This window comes from Merops nubicus, unplaced genomic scaffold, assembly GCF_000691845.1.
Source record: "Merops nubicus isolate BGI_N331 unplaced genomic scaffold, ASM69184v1 scaffold42875, whole genome shotgun sequence".
NCBI classification, from domain to species: Eukaryota; Metazoa; Chordata; class Aves; order Coraciiformes; family Meropidae; genus Merops; species Merops nubicus.
In genome coordinates this window covers 19,222-42,130 of record NW_008611076.1, presented here as the reverse complement: position 1 = coordinate 42,130, position 22,909 = coordinate 19,222, and the positions used below count along the sequence as shown (strand labels likewise).

The 22,909-nt window shown below is 38.7% G+C and overlaps 1 protein-coding gene across 1 annotated transcript in view; it reads right to left on the bottom strand.

Annotated features, from left to right (window-relative positions):
• Positions 1-85: 85 nt before the first annotated feature.
• The window catches only part of BNC2 (basonuclin 2), a gene marked incomplete at its 5' end in the record, with an annotated part of 23,334 nt that continues 510 nt past the window's right edge, over positions 86-22,909 (bottom strand). The window contains 2 exons of the mRNA XM_008941109.1: positions 86-746; positions 21,425-22,909. Of these exons, the coding sequence (XP_008939357.1) occupies positions 86-746; positions 21,425-22,909 (2,146 nt within the window). The remainder of the gene's footprint in view (positions 747-21,424) is intronic.

Genomic DNA, 22,909 nt, shown 5'->3' with positions numbered 1-22,909 from the left:
TATATATATAGGGAGACTGTATATGCCAGTTCAGATGTGGTGGGCCCTCTCTGAGAGCTGGCATTAGGCTGTGTCCATCCTTGAACTAATCTACTGAAGTGAAGGGAATATTTTTATGCAGATTGGGGTTCTGACTGTGCCGGTTTCGGCTACGGACAGAGGAGAACATCATGTTGCACCCAGGGACTTTGCATTTGTGCATTTCTCGCAAGTGCACTGTTTTATAGTGCACTCTGAGGGTTCCCTTGTTGCTGTACATTTTGTGGCAAATGTTACACATTATCCCACCGTTGCTCACCGAAACACTGTTGAACATGAGGGATCCTGGGACATCAGTGCCCATCCCTACAGCTAAGGCAGGGGCATCTGCTTTGTGCGCAGATTCCCCACTGTCACTTGCCGCATCAACGTCGTCCAGGAGAATGCCCTCATCACTTCCTGCATCAGATTCTCTTGAGGAATGGATACTGCTGCTGGACTGGATGCTGGAGGTGGTGCTCAGGTCTAGGACCATATAGTCTTCTGACATGCCTCTGCCATATCCATTCATATGGGAATCCTCAGTACCAGCAGGAGAGGAGGTGTCTTCCCTTATGTCAAGCCCCATCTGATGCTGAGCGCCATATATCTTCACCAAAAATTCATCGCGGAGGTCCTTACTAAGAGAAGGCTGTGAGGTGTCCAGGCCCATATCATCCAGTTCTTTGGTCAACAGTTTGCGATGCAGGTTTATGTTAGCACTGTGTCTGGGAAAGGAAGAGGGAAGGAGAAAAGGAAAAATATACAGCATTTTTGATTAAACATACAGTCATCAGGTACCAAGTACAAATTCTGATTTATCAATAATTTATCATCAAAATATCCCCTATCCGTTTTCTTGGAAAATTCAGTCTTGTTATAAGTGAACAAACTACAACATAAAACCAAACCAAAACAAGCAAATTTATACCCCCTGTATTGTTTTACTTTCCAGCTACTGCTCCTCAACATTAATTCCCAGCAGCAGCTCCAGCCCTTTTATATGGTATTTATAAAATACTAAACTGCACTAGCAGAAAATGCAAAATGCTCTTCTTGGTTCCTGAATCCCCACTGGCCTTCCTAAAATCCTTGCTTCAAAAGAAAATTTTATTAATATATGGAATTTCTATGTATGTTTGTATCTATGTCTATCCCTAGATCAATATCTAATGATTCTGTGATTTTATATTTATGCATACATAAATATGATTTTATATACATATATATATATATTAATATATATATGTACTGACTTAACTGTGTAAGTGAAACACAGGAGAAGAAAAAATAATGGAACTGAATGATACATTGTCAAAGTTCCTGAGTCTGATAATTTAATTCTGATATAAAGGGATTCAGAATTGGGCCAAATCAAGAAGGAGAAGACTTGAAGGGTTTAGGGGAACAAGTCTCTGAAATCTACATGTAAGTATCTGAAAATCTTGGCCAAAGGCACTGGTTCCATCCATCCAGGAGGGCACTGCTCCTCCTCTCGGTACTCTTCCCTGTATGGTATATGATGCTGTGCTGACTGACCCAAGCAGTGTTAACTTCCAGTTATAAAATCCTACTAATGGCAAAGAGAATTTTGCCCCAAATCAATCAAAACACTTAAGCATGGGTTTTGGTTTAGGTATGTGCTGAAGTCACCATGGGTGCTCAAGAGACACTGGAAAAGCTGTCAATGACGTCAGTGGTTTTTGGACCAGATCCCAAGAGCTGCAACTTAAAATATTCTCAAGTGTTTTACAGGATCGGGGCCTTTGTTCTCAAAAAATAATGCTCTACATTTGCAAACAACGTAAGCCTTTGGGTTAGTAACTGTGTAAACCAAACTATTATTTTAAATACTGCATTCTACTCTCCACTTTTGACATTGACTTTATTCATCCATTGCAGTAGAACCTCACTGATTTGCAGTAACATCAGGAAACCCTCTTAGAAAAACTTCATTTTCTGAATTAACAATGCAAGCAACAAACATGACAGACTTCAAAGACCTCTGACCACAGAACATGCTCATTTTGTCAAAGTGCCTAATACTATGAAATCAGTATAAAGTTTTCAGTATTTGAAAACTTTAGGGTTCACTATTCAGAATGTTCACCATTGTTGAGGAAATGACAAATATTTCTTCAGTTTCTTTGGAGGGTGACTGGATTTTCAAGTCAGTAAAAAAAGAATTAGCGAAGTTCTACTGCGTAACATTCTTTGCAAGCTACAGACCCAAACCTGCAATTTACAACATGCAGACTCACCAGTCTGTCTGCCCATTATAAATTGCAGATCAGAGCCCAAATGTAGGAGGGAAAGAAAGAAAAGGGGAAGGGAGGTGTGGGGTGTGGGATATGGAGAGATAGAGAGAGAGAGAATTTTAACATGGGAATATTTTAATTTGCAAAACAAAAGCACTACATATAAAATTGGCATGGGAAGACATAATAATGATCAAATATTTTACAGACATTCAGGTCCTACAATAGCAAAAAAAAAAAAAAAAGTGGGGGAAAGGGAATAACAGCTATGAGCAATAATTCTTCATTGGAAGCTTTTGTTTTAAGAAACCCTTTGAAACATACCTCTCAACCAGCTGAAGTCCCAAACATGGTACAACAATAACATGCAGATAAATAAGGAAAATGCAAATCTAGGAATATTAAATTGATGTAGAGTTATTTCTGCCACTTATTTGCAATTCATCTGTCACACATAACTTAAGGGAGTAAACGAAGAAAACAGCAATAGAAGGGATCAGTCCCATTCACCTGCAAATGCAGGTAACTGTTCTCTGACATAAAAGTGATACTGAGCTGCAGTTTAATTGAATCGTGTCTGCTTGGGCTGCAATTATTCCAGTAAGGGGGCTCCAGAATGGAAAATTTCTCTCCTCATGAGACACAGTTGAGAGGTATGGGCAAGGGTAGAAAAAAGTGGAGAGTACTCCTCGTTTTTCTCCCACATGGGAAATACTCCTTTCACACAAGCAAGTATAGCACCATTGCTTTTTTTGAGGCGCAGAAGTGTAATTATGCATATCCCCACACTGCACTTAGGAAGGCTGAGCTTACCTTGTGATAAGATCAGCTTTCTAATCTTTTGCTAAATTGAGATCACAAAAGAGAGAGAGAGAGAGAGAAGAGTAGAAAAGAGAAAGAAAGGGGGAGGGGGAGGAGAGAGAGAAAACAAATTCACATTCCAATCCAGACATATCTGGTTAAAAAAAAAAAAAAGACAAAAGAAAATAATATCTGAAACCAATAAAATACAGACTGTTTTTAAAGTCTTGACTGTGAAACTGGTTTTTGCCAGCTGTAATCTCACTGATACCATTGTCCTGATAGATACTGACTGAACAACAGAATATGTAAAACATAAAGCAAATTAATCAAAGCATATTCACAACATCCCCATTCCGACCCACAAATGAGTTCTGAACAGATGCATGCAGTGTGCACATACATGAATGATAAACAGTAGCCCTGACAGTCCCTTGCCTTCCTGGTGTGACATGGCATACAACTCCATGTAAAGTTGCAGAGTGCAGTACAGGAAGCACTTACTGTGAAGACCTGTCCACACTGATTGGTGTTATTACATGACCATAAAAGCACATCTGTGCTTATCATCATAATACTAACTACAAACTACTTATAAAGTGCTCATGTGTTTGCCTCTTACAGTTTCTCACCCTCTCTCCCGTACTTACTTCCTTGGTACAGGAATTTGCTGCAGTGTAGAAACTAGTCAGGATAACTTTAACTGTTGCTTCTATGCCTTTACACTTACTGTCTCCTTGGTTTGCTGCTGAGAAAAACAGCAGCCACGCATGCACTGAAAATAGCTTCAGCATTCACTGAATGAAGAGATAAGGATAAATTATAACCTTACAGAGGGGCCACTGAGCCCCAGATGGGCAGAGGCCATTCTGAGAAAGACCAGTGTAAGGATGCAAACCCTGCTGATGCTCTGATAAGAAGAGATGCCTCCCTTATTCAATTCTCACTTACAGCAGTGGCAATCAGTAATTTCGTTAAAGTATGTACCAGCCCATAATATCTGTCAGGCAAACGATGTGCAGAAATGTGCGGACCAGTTCTGGCACTCTGCTCAGTGCTGTCCCTTTTCCGCTGTCAGCAGTACTGTTGGATTCTCCTAATATAATTACATTGACTTTTATTCAATTAAGTGCCATTCCTAGCCTTAAAAAAAGCTACTTTATCAATTGACTCAGGTGTAATGCAATAATAAAGATGAACTCATGGCAGTGCATTAGCTCTGCTGTTCATAACTTCTGAACATAGGTTCATTCATAGCAGTCGATTTCCATTATGCAACCACAGTTCAAAAGAATTGATTCTTTTACATTCATTTCATAATCTATTTCACTTGTGTTTAATACTCTCCCTAAATAGCATATGCAAAAACATTCTGGTAGGGATGAAAGAGAAAAATTGTGAGAAAAAGTGCCTTTATTTAGACAGAGAAGTTTTGAAATCTTATGACAAAGCACAAAGTCACAGACGCTAAAAACTTTTCAGGATTAAGAATACTGTGTGCTGAAGGTGCTAGCAACACACATGTCAAGTAGTTGAACAATCACTGGCACAGGAGGGATGGAAAAGTATGTTTTCACAGACACACCAGTCTAGAATGCTCAGGCATGACCCTGTACCCTTTCCTCATCTGTTACACAGCTAAAAGTAGCATTGCACCCTGAGATGCAGACTGAGTACCCCGTGCAAGGTGCTGCTTGAACAGGGTCCTGCATGAAGAACGCGTTTCTCAGGGCTGACAGCAGCATTCCCAAGGTTTCTTTGGGAAAAGATGACAAGGGAGTTCTGTGTAGGAAGAATATGCCCATATATGTAAGGGTGGCTACAAATAATGGATCCATAAGCAAAAATATGGAATTAAGAAAGAAGAGGATGGATGAAAGCAGACTAGAAAGAGAAGCAGAACACACCAGGAAGTTTAAAAAGAGAGATGTGGGAAAAGGCAGGCACCAGCAATTGCCAAATAGAAAACACTTGAGTCTGGGGACAGAAACAAAGCCTGATTTGCTATGAACACTATTACTCATTTGGAAAGGCAGAAGGGTATGTGGTCCATGAGCTACACTCTGATGTACCAGCTGCATACAGCGATCAGAGAGACACAAGAAGAGAAAGTAGCATTACAAATATTGGCCACGCCCTTACTATCTTTTGTCTTGATACACTTAACTCTTTTTTTGCTCCTCTCATCCAGTGCTGATCTTCCTTGCTTTTTTTCTTGGAAAATGTACTCAGCCAGCCATCTTAAATTGCTCCAGTGGTTTCCAGATCCCCTTCTCAATACCAAATTGAAGTATTCCATCCTTATCCAAATCTTTCTCCCCTGCTTTGTTTCTTCCAGATCCTAGCAAGTCCTCAGCCAACACCAGCCACCTTGCCATCTGTTCATCTGCTCCTCCCCACGGCACCTGTGGTTTCTTGCTTCAGCTGTTCTGTTCCCTAACGTGATTTACAATGACACTACCCTTTCTCCTCTAAATACTGCTTCCAGGTACAAGTGAACAATGTTCCCTGAGTAAGCTGAGGCACAGCTTGGGCAAAGTGATTTATGCCATTGCGTGAACACTGCCATCAAACAGGCAGGAAATCACAAAGCAAGACACGCCAAAGCCAGCGGAGCTTCAGCTTGTCACAACTTCATTATTCCTCATACCTGAGCTAGCTAATTTAAGGCTAGCTCTCGTGTCCTTTGCACGGCAGGTGCTGCTGTATCTGCAGGGAAAACAGCTTGAAGAACCTAAATGAATGGCAGAGGTGTGTATATATATATATATATACACATACACATAAAAAAACCCCTAAAACTTAAACCATCCTTTGAATGACTCTGAACTTCTTAGATTGCTTATTTGTACATCAACTACCAAAATGACATTTGATCCTGGCAATGGAGATGTTGCATAAAGACAACTGGTGAATGAAGTCCACCAGGCAGAAATAGGAGGCTGAAAGAGCTTAACCAAAGGGCCTTAGCTTCTGTTACCAATCCATCCCATCCTAGGCAACAAGGGACAGTGAAGAGGATTAGTTCTGAGAATTTAAAATACTATGTGTGCCAAAGAATGCTCAAACATCTGTTTAGCTCTGTACTACATGTCATGTACCCTTAAAAATGAGAGTATTTTTCCAAGATACTTCAAGATGTAGCCTGTTGTGGCAGGGAAGTTTTAGCAAAGTCTGGTTTATTTTAGAAGGGCCAGAATGCCTGATTTTCCCACATAATTAACATCCTTCTTTCAAGTCACTTTTCATGAATTAGACATGTAATGGGCAAACGTGTGTGGAAAGTCCTCACCAGAGTGATTTCAGCCTTCTGAATTCAAAGATCTGAAGAATGGGTCAGTGCTGCTGTAAGGATGATAATGAGAGTGATGACACACATGGAATCAGTGTTTGTGGTGAAGTGGCAAGGTCACCTCCCTATTCATCACAGCCCTTTCAGACAGGAGTTTCAGTAGCAGTGCAGTGCAGAGTGCTACAGGAACTACACCAGCCCTCTGACTGTGGGCATGATCCCACTGGTGTTAGCATTTTCCTTCCCTTGTGAAGTTCATGGAAGTATTCTTTCATAATTAGAATGCATTGTTGGTTCCACCCCTTGTACTCCTAGTAAACGCCTCTAGTAAAGAGACAGACGCACTATGCATCAAGAGAAGAAAGGGGATTATAAGCCTAGGAAATATGGTCAATTAAATGTACATGCCATTCACACAGCTCATAAATCCATACTGGGTTCTCTCCAGCACTTTCTTTTTACACTTGTCAATTAATTTGATTTTGTTAATTTACTATACATTTTTTTTTAAAAGAAAAATGCAATAGTCTCTTTTTTAGTTTATTTTTATTTAGTGGTTTTGTTTCTTTTTAAAGTGAGTGAGAAGAAATTTATCAGACAGTAGAATTTGTCCTGGCATGGAAATTGGCATGAATTCTATGCATGACTCAAGGCCAACTTTGGATGCACCCACAGCTGCAGCCCTCTCTGCACTAGGACAAACCTCATCTCTGATGCACACAGCAGAGTTAGGGAATTTGGATGATAAAGAGTACTCCACTTAAATTCAAGTATTACAGAAAGCACAAAGCCAACTGCATGAGAAATTGGGTTGAACGTGTTGTTCACAGTCCAGGGCAGGTTGTTGAAATCGAAACATAAAGCATTATTTCTGTTATTTTATAGCAAGAGAAAAATATGATCACACTTAAATATTACGGGGGCGAGAGAAAATGGGAGTCAGAACGAAACAGCAGCATAATTGTTAGGGCAGTCAGTCAGGGACTAAGGAAACCTATTTTCCAGTCCCTAATGCAGTCAGACAGAAAGGCCAAACCAATTGATGTCCCTGTTAAATGTCCTAGCTATTTGCCCCTCGCTCCCCCTTGGCAGCTTGTAGGTGATAAAGCTCCCTGATGAAAATCTGAAACATCAAAGCACACTATATTGTCCATTAAAAAGCTGAAATTAATAATTTCAGCATTTCCAGTTCTATCCTGCCACATTCTTTCTTCCTGTGTTTCCAAATAAAACAATACTCCAACCTCTTATACTTCAAATGTTCTCAAAATACATTTTCTGGAAAATACATGATTTGCTAAATTAATACCATCCAGATCTATCATTCTAACTCTGTAAAGAAACCACAGGCAGGAGGTCACAGCAGGGGGCCACCAGTCTTTGGGCAGCCTTGCTTGACGATACAATAAGTGATTAAGCAATGCAACAGCATTAAGTAATACAATAAAATCATATTTGGAGACTTAATGCATTAAAAGTCAATATTAAATTCTTTTCTGTTAATTTCTGTTTTTTTCCAAGTAATAGTGGATTTTTTTAAATTTTTTTTTTTAAAAGAAGGCAGAAGCTAATTTTGGGTTACGAAACCTGAAACCACACAATCACCAGCAGTTTGAAGAACATTCTATCACAAAATCAAAGGCCAGGACACATTTGTCTGATGTTTTACATACAGATTGGCAAACCTTCTATTAAAGCTGGATATAGAAGTAACCACTCAGGTTGTACAGGCTCCATACAAGCTACCTTCCTGCTATATTTAGTTTAAAACTAAGCTCTGTCAATCTGATTTAAAATACCATAAACAATGAAACTTTCCTTATTCCTCCCATGACACTTTCTTGACATCTATCTTCAACACAGTATTCAGCCTACATTTTTACCTAGAACGAAATTTTTAAAGAAAAGTTCTGTTTCTCTTTACCTCAAAGGCTGCCAATTAAGATTTGTGGTTAAGTTTAAAAAATTCACTCTTTTAAGCAGTAACACCATTTGCTAATACAGAAATTATTGCTGTCATACATTAAATTTCATGTTCTTTTCCTATTTATTTAAGCCCAAAAGTTATAGAAAGGCTCAGAATATGTGAACATAACAGAAAGTAAACCCAGAATTTTATGCTTTCTCAGAATCTCTGCAGACTGAAAGTGCTGAGTTTCATGCAGCTAAAATCAAAGAACTAGAAAGTAAGACCCTGGCTAAATATAACAGTGTACATATTTATGAGAAAAGATATGGCCTTAATTCTGACATTTCTTCAAGAAGGAAGCAGCAATCACTTCCCCCATTTACTAAAAAGAATCAACAATAAAACAATTCCCGGAATTTAATTAGTAACGGTAACTGTTAAAGAAATAATTTTCTCAGTTACTGTTCTAATTTTGCCACTTTCTCAGCAGTTTTTGATACAGGTGGTTGGTTGGTTTTTTAATTAAAAAAAAAAGTAATTTCCATAAATCTAAGCAAAGACAATAAAGGTTTGAAATCCTGATCTGACCTAAATTACAAAATTCACATTTCTCTGAACAGGGCCAAGGTTTCAGTCTGTGTGCTAGCACTTCCACATATTTGATCATGCTTAGTTTGCTTCTAGATGCAAGAAGAAAAGAAGGGATAGGGGCTAGACTTTGGAACAATGAAGGAAGGCAAAATACTATACTACCCATTGAAACCATGGCATTTCTACATGAACAGTTTGGGTAATAACAACAGTTCTTGAGGATTTAAATTGCATAGAATCTGAAAAATATTAACCTTTCATAGGAAGAAAATCCAAAAGGTAAAATACAGTTCAGCACCTATTAAAAAAAGTAAAGAAACAGTGCTTATTAAAGGCAGGAAATAAAGGACAAGCAAGTTCTTGCAAATTAAAGATGTGGAGCCCAGTCATTTCAATCCCTTTCAATATGAAACAAATCACTCACACTGGTCACGAAGACAGCTCCCTCTACACTCAAATTATTCACTTGAAGATAAGCTCCCATCAAACTCTTCAGGGGTTTAACTAATTTACTGCACAGATACGGCACGTCTGTTGTAATAACAGGTAGGATGTATTGGGGTCGACCATTTATCAGAATTAGACTTCTTTTTTCAATTCACAGTGAATTATGCTGCCTACACTGCTCCTCTTTCTCAGAGCTTCCCATCCCCTTACGGCCCCTAATGTGGCAGGCAAACAAAATTGACAGTCTCATCCTGTCAACAAGGGGTGATTCTCTTGAGAAGCCATTTAACTTTGCAGAGGAAGCAATGTATTAATGTGCCTGTCCCAGGAATGTTAATCATCTTCAAACTCCCTCTAACTTTGACATGAACGAAATCACCAAATTTGTTTACTAAATGAATTGTAATATGCTAATAAGAGAGCATGACATATATGGTAAAGCCAAACAGATGGTTTGTTTACTCCACTTTGCAACTTTATAAATGTTGTAACTCTGAAGATGTTAGTGAGAATTATTGGTTTGTTGGCAGTGGCAAACATGCCTTTTGCATACTTAATCCACAGTTAGAGTCAGGAAATAATTTGTCATCGCTGTGGAATGCATAAAAAATGTTAGTGCCAAGATGGCATTTGGGGAGGCAGGATGGCCAACTGTGTGAGCGAATACTCAGGCTAGATGAGGAACTGATATCTGATGGCAACGTTTGCTACCAAATAATTTTTAATGTAAAATCTGACAGGTTCAGGATTCTTGAAAGGGCCAATAATGCAGTACATACCTGTTGAGGTGTTTAGTGAGATGGTCCTTACGGTGTGAACAGAATTACACTTTCACAACAGCTGTGTGTGCTCAGAAGCATCAAGGTCATGTCGCACTCTTAATACATTACTATTGTTGTCCGTCAAAGATCAAAAGATATTACAAACAAAAAGCACAACCACTAGCATACTGGCCAAAGTTACTCAGAAATGATCAAAATTGTGTTGCAACACTTCAACCTCTCACTTTACTAGCTGCCTGGAAGCAAAACAGACTTATTACAAAATAGCTAGCACTCTTGTTTAATATCTGGACTGGTTGATAAAGTTTAGAATAAAAAGATTTATCTGACAGAATATTTCCTAAGTGAACTAACTCAGTGTAGCAATGTTACATGCCTGAGAAGGTCATCATACGTACAACAAAGTCCTTCAGTGGAAATCGCAGGTGTCCAGCACCACTGACAACCAGTCTGACTGCCTCAAGTTGTTCCTACAATTTACTCATCCTCTCCAGAAAAGTTTGTCCCCGTGTAGGTGATTTCTCAAGACTCTGCACAGCAGTCACACATTAAGGTCCTCATCTTGTGTTTGCTGAGGTACTTGGCTGGTCCTTCAGACAACATGCATTTCCCCTTAAGAAGTACTGAGGCAACATCCAGGTAAAATCTGTCGCCAAACTGCATGAATTAATGTTTCTTCTCAAACCTAAATTGTCTAAATATTATGTGATCCGAGTTTTGCAATCAGAAGTTTGCATGCTTTGTTTTATTTTACTGTTACTAAAGCCATGTAAAATGTGATAGTTTTGCAAGATTTTGCGCAAACAGTCCCTTCCTTCAGTTCAGCATCCCCCTCATTAATTTTACTGACTTCCAAGTTTCAGTAAATGCAAAAAAGATAAAACTCAGTCAGAATGCAGCTAGCTTCCACCAATACTACTTTGAAACCAACTCTTTTCTCCCAGATATTGATGGATAGCCACCCATTATCTCATTATTTGCTTAGAAGGTTCACAAACTTTACTGACTGCATTATAAGTTCAAATTCATAATAAACTCTCAGATCCAGAAATACTTTTTTATAATTTCAGGTTCCACAGCGAACATGTAAACCACTTCTTTTGGTCGCAACACAATGGTAATTCTCATTCCCATTGTTTTACTTCTCTAAAAATGCTGGGTTTATTTATATAATACCAGAGGAACTATAAAACCAAATACAGTGTGGCACTTCAATAGGGTTCCTCTATTAGTAACTTTACATTACCAAATAAGAACCCCTGTCAGGACAACTAATAGCGGTTTATCCTATAACCTCACTTCACTGACACCCCTAGCCCTCAGTCATTTCAATCTTCCAAGATTCTTCCATACATACTATTGTCAGTGGTTATTAAATTCTCAACTTTTTACCCATCCACAAGAGACTGTGCAAAAATATCTAAGGGAAGTATGAGTTCAGCTTGCTGTCCAAGGATTATTTTGGAAGAAACATTAGCGGCTGTCCCAGCCTGGCGCTTATATCTCATTTGAAACATCTACTCATTCCTGACCAACAAAGAAAATTTCAATAAAGTACTTTTACTGGTTTAACAGCAGTGAGCTCCTGGGATTGTCAAAGTGCTCAGTCTTTTCCGAGGAGAGAAGGAATCAGCAGCTCAAATATAATTAACCTTCCATTCTCAATGCAAACTGCCACGCACAGGAGCTCTGCAGTCTATTAGTGAAGTTATAACGGCCAACAGGCAGAGGCAAAATTGGTCAAAAAGTTGGCTGCTGCTGTCATATTTTTAGAATTATGATTAATGACACTAATAATGTGGATGATTACTGATATGTGTATCTCCTGCAGTTTATCACATTGCACTGGCTGCCTACGTCCACAATAAACACGATGCTATCATTTACCTCTTTATTGAAGGCAATCCTTCTCTTGAAGGAGCACATTCTAATTACTTTGTAATGTTTTATGTCTTAAACATTTTGCAGCTCTGGACCTTGCCAACTGCTTCATGTCTACCATTGATTAATTACAGAATGTTTAATCAAAATTTAGAACCTAATGCAGTCATTTATGAGAGTGCTGCAGTGCCAAGATAGTTAGGCTGCCGTCCCAAGCTTGGAGAGTGTTGGGTACAAAATTAAATCCCAGAAATGTGGAAGAAGCCAAAGATTTTACCTTGAGTGATTTGTGTTTAAAATCTTACTTCAGTTGATGAAAGACAGGTACCCAGTCAAAACGAGAGGTCTTTCTTGTGCATGCATGTGTGTTTGAGTATTCCTATGACATTTTTCTTCTTCTTTAAATGTCTTAATTTTCCCTTTGCTGATGCAGTTGCTTCTCAGCTCCTTTACAAGCTTTCCTGCTGCTAAAGCTCTTGCAAACACCAGTCAAGACAGTGTAGTTTTGAAGTGGTTAAACAAGTGAAAAATAATTTGCAGGGACAAATACATAAGTTTTTTTTTTAATGTGGATTTTTATGGTACTGTCATACAACCATTCACCGTTGAAGTTAAGTGTTTTTTTAATACCATTACTGAACTGCTGAAATGGATGCTAATATAGCTTGGAGTGCTAATGTCAAATCCTGGTAATAAAAAAGACAGACTGCTGAATGAAATAATTTCAAGTAAAAAATAGAACAAAAGTGCTCTCACTCTCGCTCTCCACTTTTATTGAATTGGGACTGACTGAGCCAATTGCTTTAGAAGTCTGTAAAACACAATTACTAGTGAGCTGACTGACCCAGCAGTGCCCCTTCTGTGACAGAACAGACTAAAAAGGCTGCAGAATTAGTGCTGCTCCCCTATCTGGCTATCAGACCTTGGAGACGTCCAACGCAGGATCTCCTTCCTGCCAGGTCCTGCCTCCTCACATCATGAAACCTTGACTCTCAGTCTTTCATAATATATTATCTGCCTGCATCTTCTTCTTGAAACAAGGACTTGCTTACCTTTTCCGAGTGGGAATCCAAATTCTCTTTCTATCCATTGTATTTTTAGATTTTTATCTACCAACACAGCTATATATAGGTCTTTGTTTCAGTACACACATCCACAGACATACGCTTACATATACATGTTTGGGCTATTTCTATTTCCACATTTTGTGTGTAAAAGACGAGTACAATGTAAGATTTATAGGCAGCAAAATTAACTATGTCCTGCTTGTATTTTCAGTTGTAAGTGGCTGAAGTGTAATTGCTTTTTTATTTTGGCTTAACAAAGAAAACGAGAGAGGGAACGAGAGAGAGGGAAGAGAGAGAGAAAGAAAAAAAGATGTATTGAACTGGAAGCAGTCAACACTTTTCCCTAGTTAATAAAATAAGCAATAAAGTTTGTAAAGCACTAGAATCAAAATCAGTAACATTGGAAATAGCTTATAAAACTTATAATTTACAGTTTATGTTTCAGACTCATATAGTTTGACACGGACGTACAGCTTAGGGTTTTTTTCCCCTCCCTTTCTCTTAAAAAAAAAAAAAAAAGGCAAAAACAAAGTGACAGCAAAAAACCATCTGCTTATTATGATCCCATCTTTTCTTTCTCTCTCCCTGCTCACCCCCATAAATGAACTACTTTATATTTATACACAACGCCAACAAAGTCCTGCAATCCTGTCTTTTTTATGATAGTGTTCATTTTTGGCAAACCTAAAACTCTTTCTTTTCTCTTCCAGGTCCATTTATGTGAAGATTGCATGTGCCTTATGGCAAAAAAAAATGTTAAATTCTTTCTTAGATCTTTTTAAGCAAGGCTTTTTAGGGTAAGCTTAAATGCAAAATGACCTCTTAATTAAAAAAAAACAAACAAACAAAACAAAACACGTGTTTTAGTGCAAGGCAAACTGCTCCATTAAAATATGTTGCTGGGAAGTAGGAAGCACCACTAAAATGCTTTGTGGCATACTAAAATGATGCATGCACAGCTGGCCATCTTTCCTGAAGAGAGGCAAAGGACAGAGGACTGTGAGTACCGCAGGTCAGGATTAAGAGGTAGTGAAAAGCCATGCAGTGTCTTCCATGCACTTGCAGTGCCTACACACTGCAGTCTCTCCTTAAATACTGTTGAGTATTTAACTCTCACTGCAGCTCTTCAGGATCACCCCGAGATAAGTGATCAGCAGTCTGGTTATCTTTCCCCTTATTAACTGTTTCTAACTGCACAGTACACTCCTGCAATTATAGGCTCTACTTCATGATTTTGCTATTACTCCTTGTCATATTTGCTAACCATTGCAACTTGTATAATGATGAAAAAGTGTCCCATATTTAGAAAGGTTGGGTTTTGTGTTTTCTTTTCCCTCAGACCCATAAACTGCTAAGTATTTTTGAGTAAGAGCTTTTGCTAAGACACATTCCTGCGCAAAACACTCCTGTCTCAGATGTTTGTTGCAAACCTGCCTTCAGGCCAGTGCCTTAGAAATCAATGGCTACAGCAAAGAGCTCCCTGTAATTCTTAACCAATCTATCTGGGTCTACTAGTCAAGGCCTATCTTCTCAAAAAGCAATGAAACAGCAACTCAAATGAGCTTTGTTTTACTATACTGTTTGTCTGCTACATAATTCTACTACAAAAATACCCCATGACCTCACAAAACCTAGGGATGACTGTATCTTTGGGATGAGACCAGCTGTGGACAATGTCTATTTTGTCTAGATACACTGACAGGACTGGCACACTATCCTCCAAAACAACGTTGTAGCTATTTGGAGTCATCTACACCTAGTAATTCCCCACTGTTTCCCACTGCCCTTTTTTTTTTTTTTTTTTTTTTTTCCCCTAGGTTATTCCTAAGACTTGCCTCAGCAGTTTTCTTACTTTCAGATAAACCTAACTTTAATCCAGATATCCCCCAGCACTGTCACTCAGTTTGTGTTCTAATGAATTAAGTGGGTCAAATCTAGGGGGATGCGCATCATCACTAAGGGGAGAAGAATATGGCCTCATCTACAAGTAATCTTTGTTTAGGCCATGAGATATGATGTAAAGTTTGCCTCTTCAGGTGACAGTTTCACTTTTCAGACATAAGCACATCTGGCAAATGGACGTATCATGTTTGAATATATGACAGCATTTATCTACCTACTTATTGTCATTGAGACCTGTAACTCCAAAAGACAGTAAACACACAGCTATTCCTGCCATGGATTTGTATCCCTTCCCCCTTCATTATTTTTCCCCAGACTCCCCCACCTACCAGTACTACATCTCTCAGGTGGGAGGGCCTTGCTCCATTTTCACACATCCTGGCTTTTGGGAGTAGTGCTCTGCTGCTGTCTAGCATCTGTAAAGTACATCTTGCTCCCATGTAGCAGGAATCTTACAGCCTTCTGCTGTTAAGTTTAAAAGAACAGCTAGGGCCTTTCTCTGCAGAAACTAACATAGGTAGGTGTTTTGTTTACCCCACTCCATGAGACTCTAGGAAAGCTAGGATGTCTCTCTATATGGAGAATTGCTTTTACATTTACCCAGAGAAGTGGAAAATAATCCATTTTCTCCCACTCTCTGGAGAAGAGTTTTGGTTCTTCCAGGTATTTCCTAGGAACCTAGAGAAAATCAGGATATTATGAATTCATGTCCTCAGTTCTGTCTTCCCAAACAAGATCTTTCACTGAACATGAACCACAGAGAACCTGTGCAGGAAACCAGGACAAAACAAATAAAACATTTACACTATTTGTCACAACACACACCAGGGGAAAATATTGCTGAATGCATGTTTTGCTTTTGGCTAGTAGTTTCAATGCTTTGCTTACGCCTATCACCTATTCAAACACTGCTGTAGCAGTTTATTCCAATAAACATTTCAGGTCACTGAAAAGTCCTTTGACGTATTTGGCAAGTTCACACAAAAATGAGACTTCTTGCACTGCACAGGAAACTCTGCTCTCACTCTCAAAGTGATATCGTTTTGTAAGAGAGTAAGATAACGAAGGCAGCAGATTGTTTTAAAAACAACCACCACCTCCAACTCAAACTGAAAAACAATGGATGTGTCTAATTGGAAAAGGCTTCTCTCCATGCCAGAGTTGATCTTGCTACCTTTACTCACATAAGTAGCTTCTTTAGGTCTTGTTTTAATTAATTTTCCTTTAACTAATAATAACAAATAAAATCTTAAGAAGAAATAAGTTCTGTGCATTCTAGTTACAATTCTGCTTCTCTTGGTGACTATGCAGTATGACAGGCAGTTTGTGTTCAACATGATTACTCATGGAAGAGGTTAGATCTGTGTTATGGGTGGCACAAAATGTTTATGATCCAGATTCTCTTGGGTAAGGAAGAGTTATGTGAACATTAGCAATGACACACATGTTCGTGAATGAAAGAGGAAAAACTAATGGCTCATACAATTGTATTAGATATACAGCTAGTTTTTTAATGAACTGCATCATGTCCAGAAACAGTAGTATAGGACATGTAAATATGTTTATATTTAAAAAAAATATATAAAATAATCCCTTTGTCTCCAAATGGTTCATCAAACACCTAATGTCTTAAAACCTGATTTCCTTGTTCTTATTGGAGGAAATTCCAGCTGTACATTACAGCTAATTATATTAAGGGAAATACAGTCATGATTATCACAGACTGGTGTGAAATTTCTTGGGAGTTATCTGTTCCTAGATTATAGTGCATTTACAGAAAACAATTATCTAAAAAGTTATCTCTAGAAGATTCCAAGCATAGCAGGGTGATGAAAAAATGGGTGCTGTTGTGTCAAGGAGGTGGTAACAGGAGGCAAGTAGCAGCTTTCTCACATCTTCACCTCCCTTGGTAATGTATGCAGTGGTTCATCGTAAGTAACTGATGTTAATTTATTCAAGCACACCTGTACAGTGCTGGAAGTCAGGTAACCACACAAAAAGTAAGTCTTTGCTTTTTCAGTGCAGCTACCCAGAGGCCTAAATCCGCACAAATTTAGTTCTGGAGACATCAGCAGGTTTTAATAAACCACCTACAGATGTCTTGTACCATACAAATCAAGGAGTTTACATGTTTACATCTGGATTGATTTAACTAGCAATCAAGTGGCATGATCACACTTGGCACCAACAGTTGCCTCATATTTATTTATGTCACCCTGAGCAGGTATTACTTTGTTTTTACATTTATTCATGGGGCTCAAACACATTTCCTGTCTTGTGGAACACACACATAGACATATGCTCACTTTGTGAAAAAACGGAAAGCAAAACCCAAACAATCAGTAGTCCCACTTTAGTAGCAGAAAGACAAAGTGAAAAGTTCTAGCTTTGTTCCTCTGAATGGGTATGCTGAAAATAAATTTATTTTGCATACATTGAGAGACATGAAAATGTGGTAACATAGTTACTAATGTGGTATCCTAGTCGCCATTCTCTGAGCAGCTGTACCTCAGTCCTGGCTTCAAGGACCAATCACACCTATCTCTTCATAAGGAAAAGTCAGTGCCTGTTGAGGAAAGACTCACAGACAAGGCTGGGAAGCAGGTCCCAAGGGAATCTAACCACAGGGGCCACAGGCCCTTTCTCCTCACCCATCAGACAGATCTCCTCTGCGTCCAGGGATAATTCACTTTACCAGGACAAGACTTTCCACTCAAGAGCACAGTCCTCACTGGAGCTGTCTCTTTTCATGTCTTCTGTCCATTGCCCCCTTGCAACAAGATGTAGCCTGAACATCTTGCCTTCAGAAGAAAGGACATCTTAAGTAAATAGAAAAAAAAACAAAATGAATGAGCAGCTAATTCAGGGAGTGGCTGGTGAAGTAGGGAAGAAAAAGTTGTTTTCACAAGTGTAGTTCTTCCAGGAGAAGACAGAAAGACTTCTTTGTTTGGGGAAAAGATCAAAGATAAAGGTATGTAAAAAAGTTGATTTGATGAGTGATGTTACTGGTAGCTCAGGAAGTGATGAAAAAAGGCCCTTTTAAGAAAAAAAAAAAAATCCAGGCTCCGTGTAGAATGATTATTCAAAAAGCAGTACTGTAACTTTAAGAAAAGAAAACAGAATTAGTAGGTTATTCACAGTAAGGGCCAGGACTCTGCTTTGATTTCTTCTGTTCTGTGTTGAAGAAACACATGTGAGGTGGGACTCCTGAATCTTCTGGTTATCTTGACCCTAATTTATAAGGAATATCAGTGTTTAGTCAAAGATCTCAGAAGATGTTCCAGCCTTTCTGGCAGGAGGATATTTATACAGGATTTGACCTTGGCACAAAAGATGTAGAAATGGTGAAGCTGAATTTAGTCAACACAAGTTGCTATAAGATGCCTTCCACAACAGAGAGATGCAGGTGTGATGTGGATAACTCCCCCTTCTTTACTCAGAGCTGCACTGCCTTTGCTCCTGACATGATCTGCTGCCTCTGGCAGAGAGCAGATTGTAACCACCCTTACAAAGCTCACTTTACAACAAATTCACCCACTGTCAACAATTCAGAGTTTTGTGTATGTGCAGGACAGGGAGAATATAGTCGAACCCTTTTTTAACTAGAACTGCATTGGAAAAGGTCTTAAGCTGTATCAGATGCCTCTAAAGGAAACAAAAAGGATCGGCCAGTGTTATGTATCTCCATGAAAGCTTGTGTTTTCTTTCAGAACATAACTCGAATTATGAGGTTTAGATCTCTAACTAGTCATAATAGGTTTAATAATATTGTTAAAACAGTACTATTATTATGATTTATAAAATGACTAAAAATAAAAACTTCACAACACTCTATAAGCTATGGGATAGCTAGAACTCTGATTTAATTATGAAGATAGTCCTGAAAAATGATTTGATTTTTGTTTTCAAATCAAAGAAATTCTAAGCTCTTCTAGTTAGTCAAAGATTATGTGACACACAATGCAAGCAAATCACTCAGAGTTTTTACTAATGTGTCCAAAATGGAACACAAATATATGACAAATGTTATCCAGGAATTATTGTTGTGTGCACTTTTTTGTGTGCAACATTATTATTTTTCTGTACTTTCCTAGGCATTTCAATTCTGGATAAAAATAGATAGCCCAGGGAAGTTCTGAAGATGTTTCTCACTCAAGTACCTGAAAGAATTATCAAGAACCATGTGAGTATTACTTATTTCTTTGAAGGCATATCAAATTCTTTGAAGACAACTCTTGCAAAACAGAAGTGCTAATGAACTTAAAAAAACATCAAGCCTGAGTGGCCACACAAACTGTACCATGCATTTGAATTTTTTGAATTGTATAACCACTCTTAAATTTTTGCAGTTAAAGGGTATAATATGCCTATGAATATCTTTTGTCCCAAATGCAACACATAACTGAAATAACATATTCTGAATGCTAACAGTGGAAAAACACAATAAGATGATCTTGTGCCTTACAAAACTCAAAATGATATGTAAGTAGTAATTTTATTGTTAAATATGCAGCCTGCATTTTAAATTCCTGGATCAGATTTTTTATTTTATGTCTTGCTTTCGATAAGCTTAATAGGAATATCCTACATAGTTCATGAAATATTTTCAAAATGTGTCCTTTTTTAATGTTCTTGTCTCAGAAATTTTTTACGTATGTCACCACAGTCATCTCTTTCTTTGAACTTATAAATCTTTACTATGCTAAATTTATTATTAGCATGATGTGTCAATGGATCCCTGCTGAAATTTAATACATTGCATCAAGTTCCAAATCATAAAGCTAGCTACTTCTTCATATGCTGAATGCAAAGTTATTTTGCTTAGTACATGACTGAGTTTTCATAATTCAGTTGAGGAAACAAAACAACCAATCCAAATTTTTAAGTAACAAAACTTGTGCAATTTCAGGACTGAAAAGGGTTACACACATCTAACCAGCATAGATTATGCCACCAACTCACTTGCTTCCCTTGTCAAACTTGTCATAAAAGTTGCCAAGACACCCCAAGAAGGAAACCTTGATTTTGTTTAACCTGCTTCATGTCCAGTGGTTTCATCCTACTAAAACGCAAACTTTCTAAATTGTCCTTTTCTGTTTTTAATTTGTATTCTTATGTGTATTCCTATTTTTCTGTTTAATGGATTTCATAAATTACAGGAGAAGACATGAGATATTTGGGGACTGGACTCCCCATCAAAATAGTGAATTTTGGCTCCTCAGTATGCTCAGCATGAACTTGCTTTCATTTTCTATGACATGATACATTCACTCTCAAACTGCATCAACTTAAAATGGAAAAAAAAAAAAAAAAGAAGCTGTGTGTGAAATGTTTAGGTTTCATCCTCTGTCTGCTGAATTTTTACAACATTATGAAAGAATATGAAACACAAGTAAAGGAAAAAAGATGACCCAATCTCACCATCAGTCCATGAACCAGAGATATTTTATTATGTGGCAATATGATCATCATCACATGTAAGAGCTTTTATCCACAAGTATGAAACAACTGTGTTATCCTACCATCTTGACAAATTCCATTTATATTACATTTTCCTCAGGAATCAAAAACAATAGCGTATTAAAAAAAAACCACCTAAGAGTTTAAGGACCAGCTGCTTCTGTTTAAGCCCAACTGTTTCAGTACTGATGCAGCATAGCTAGGGCATGATGTCATCTGAAGGGCCAGCAGAATATGCCCTGGTTGATCTTAAAAAAATGTAGGGGTCTAGCCTCTCCTCTCTGAGTGTGCATAATTCCCATCAGTGGGGAAGGGAGTTGCTCACATGCAGAAAAGAAGATAAAGTAGACTAAATGACCATAGTGGATAGAGATGTTTAGAAGTTCTACTAAAGAAAGAGATGAGTATTTTCTTAATATTTACTTGTTCTGGCTACAAACTAGCAGCTAGTTTTAAAAATTGAAGAGAAGAAAGAAGAGTCTTCTAATGCGTCCTGTTTGCTTTCATATGACCCTATGGGGATGGAAATAATTATTTTATTCCAGTTGTTCCATTCTCTTTCCATCCACTCATCCAACTGTCCATCCACGCCTTTCCCTCCTTCCTAGTTCTGTGGTTTGATATGCATGCATGGAGATACTTGTATCATATACAATTTACTTCATATTTAGTAGAAGCTGTTCTTGTTTTAGAAGTTGCAGGGAGACGAAATTAAATATAACGAAAGCTGTAGCTTATGCATAGAAGTACAATACACACGTTTGCAGGCACACAGAAAGAATAATGACATTTACTATCTAGCTAGTCATTTACGAGGATGGCATGATACATACTACTCTGAATGTCAAGCAACAATGAAAATCTTAAAGTGATAAAAGTTTCTCAATGTCATGGGAACACAATTGTCACTTGTTGTTACTGTGCATCTTTCTATTTCTTCATATACCCTAAACTGCCTATTCTTTACATAATTCAAGATATTCAATAATGTAGAAAATCAATTAATATTTACTGACCTGTCTCTGCTTCTCCGTGACGGGAACGCAGCGTTACAGCCAGCGACCGTGCAGACATGCATCTCCTTTAAATGAACATTTCTGTAGTGAAGCTTCACACTGTAGGAACTCTTGAAACTTTTCTTGCACACATAGCAGATCTTGGGGTCTGGGCTGGAGCACATTTCACCTTCTGGGGAGAACTTCTGAGGGCTGCTGTAGTTGAATGTAGAAGCAAAACTGTCATGAAGGGCAGCCATACTGGCACTGCCTCCATTGTACAATCCATATTGGCTCATATAGAACATATCATACGTAGGGTCTGTATACTCCTCCTTCACCTTAATGACATCCTGGCTGGAAGAGTCGTTGTGGTTTTCATCTGGTCTGTCACTGTGCATCATAGATTTTTCACCAGGTTCATGGAGGCGATCATCGCCTTCCATGGATTCCTCACACAGTTTGGGCTCTGATGACTCTGACTCATTTTCGTAGTCTCTCTCGTGCTCCTGGTCTTCTGATGTCATGCTGTCTGCTCTTCTTATGTCTGGTCTGGAAATACATCTACTTCTGTCACTTTTAGAAAAATCTTTCACAGAGAGGCCTGGACTCATTTCTTCCTGAGAATGGCAGTGATTGTCATGACCAATGTCATTCACCATCGTGCTGCTGTCATTCACTTCTTCGTCTTCATCATCAAACTCATCGGCAGTATCGATAACTTCCTTTTCAATTTTAACTGGCATGCTTGACTTCCTTGGCTTCTTCTTGGGGGCAAGGTCAGCATTAGCTTCTGGAGTGGGCATCAGCACTGAAGGTACTGATGACTCTGAAGGAGGAGGGGGATGCTGCTCCATGCCACTCACTGCTGGTATTATTGGACTGGTAGGGAGTGAGGTTGGAGGACTCACCATCTCGCCAGGAGTAAGTAAATTTCTGTAAAAAGGAGGAACAGGTTGGACAGTCTTTAAAGCTGGGAACACCAGCTGACTGGGAAGAGGGTTCTGTAGTACAGGATCTAGAGGGGGAGTAGTAAACCCCATCGGTGGACGCCCAGGGCTCGTTAAAGTTAGGTTGGACTTTGTACTTGCTATGACTGGAGTAGCAGCACCCGATGTAGCACGAATTAGGTCTTTGTCGCGGTTGTTCCTTAGCATGGGCATGTGGAGACGTGGATTTGGGTTAGCACTGTGACGATTGCGGCTCCTGAGGGAGCTGAAGACCATGTTGCAACCCTCAATAGTGCACCGGTGCTTGATTTTCAGGTGGACAGCATTGTAGTGGATTTTAAGAGTGCCTTTGTCATAGAAGGTTTTGCCGCACGCATTGCAAAACACTCTCCCTTTCCTGGAGGCCGACCCCATTCTCCTCATTCTGTGAATGCGGAATGAGCTTTTAGTGTGTTCTGTTTTGGATAGATCATTGACAGGCGTAGGTGTCTGAACAGGAGAAACACAGGCAGGCTCAGTTTTGGGCTCAACATTTGTGATGCTGGTCAAAGCATTC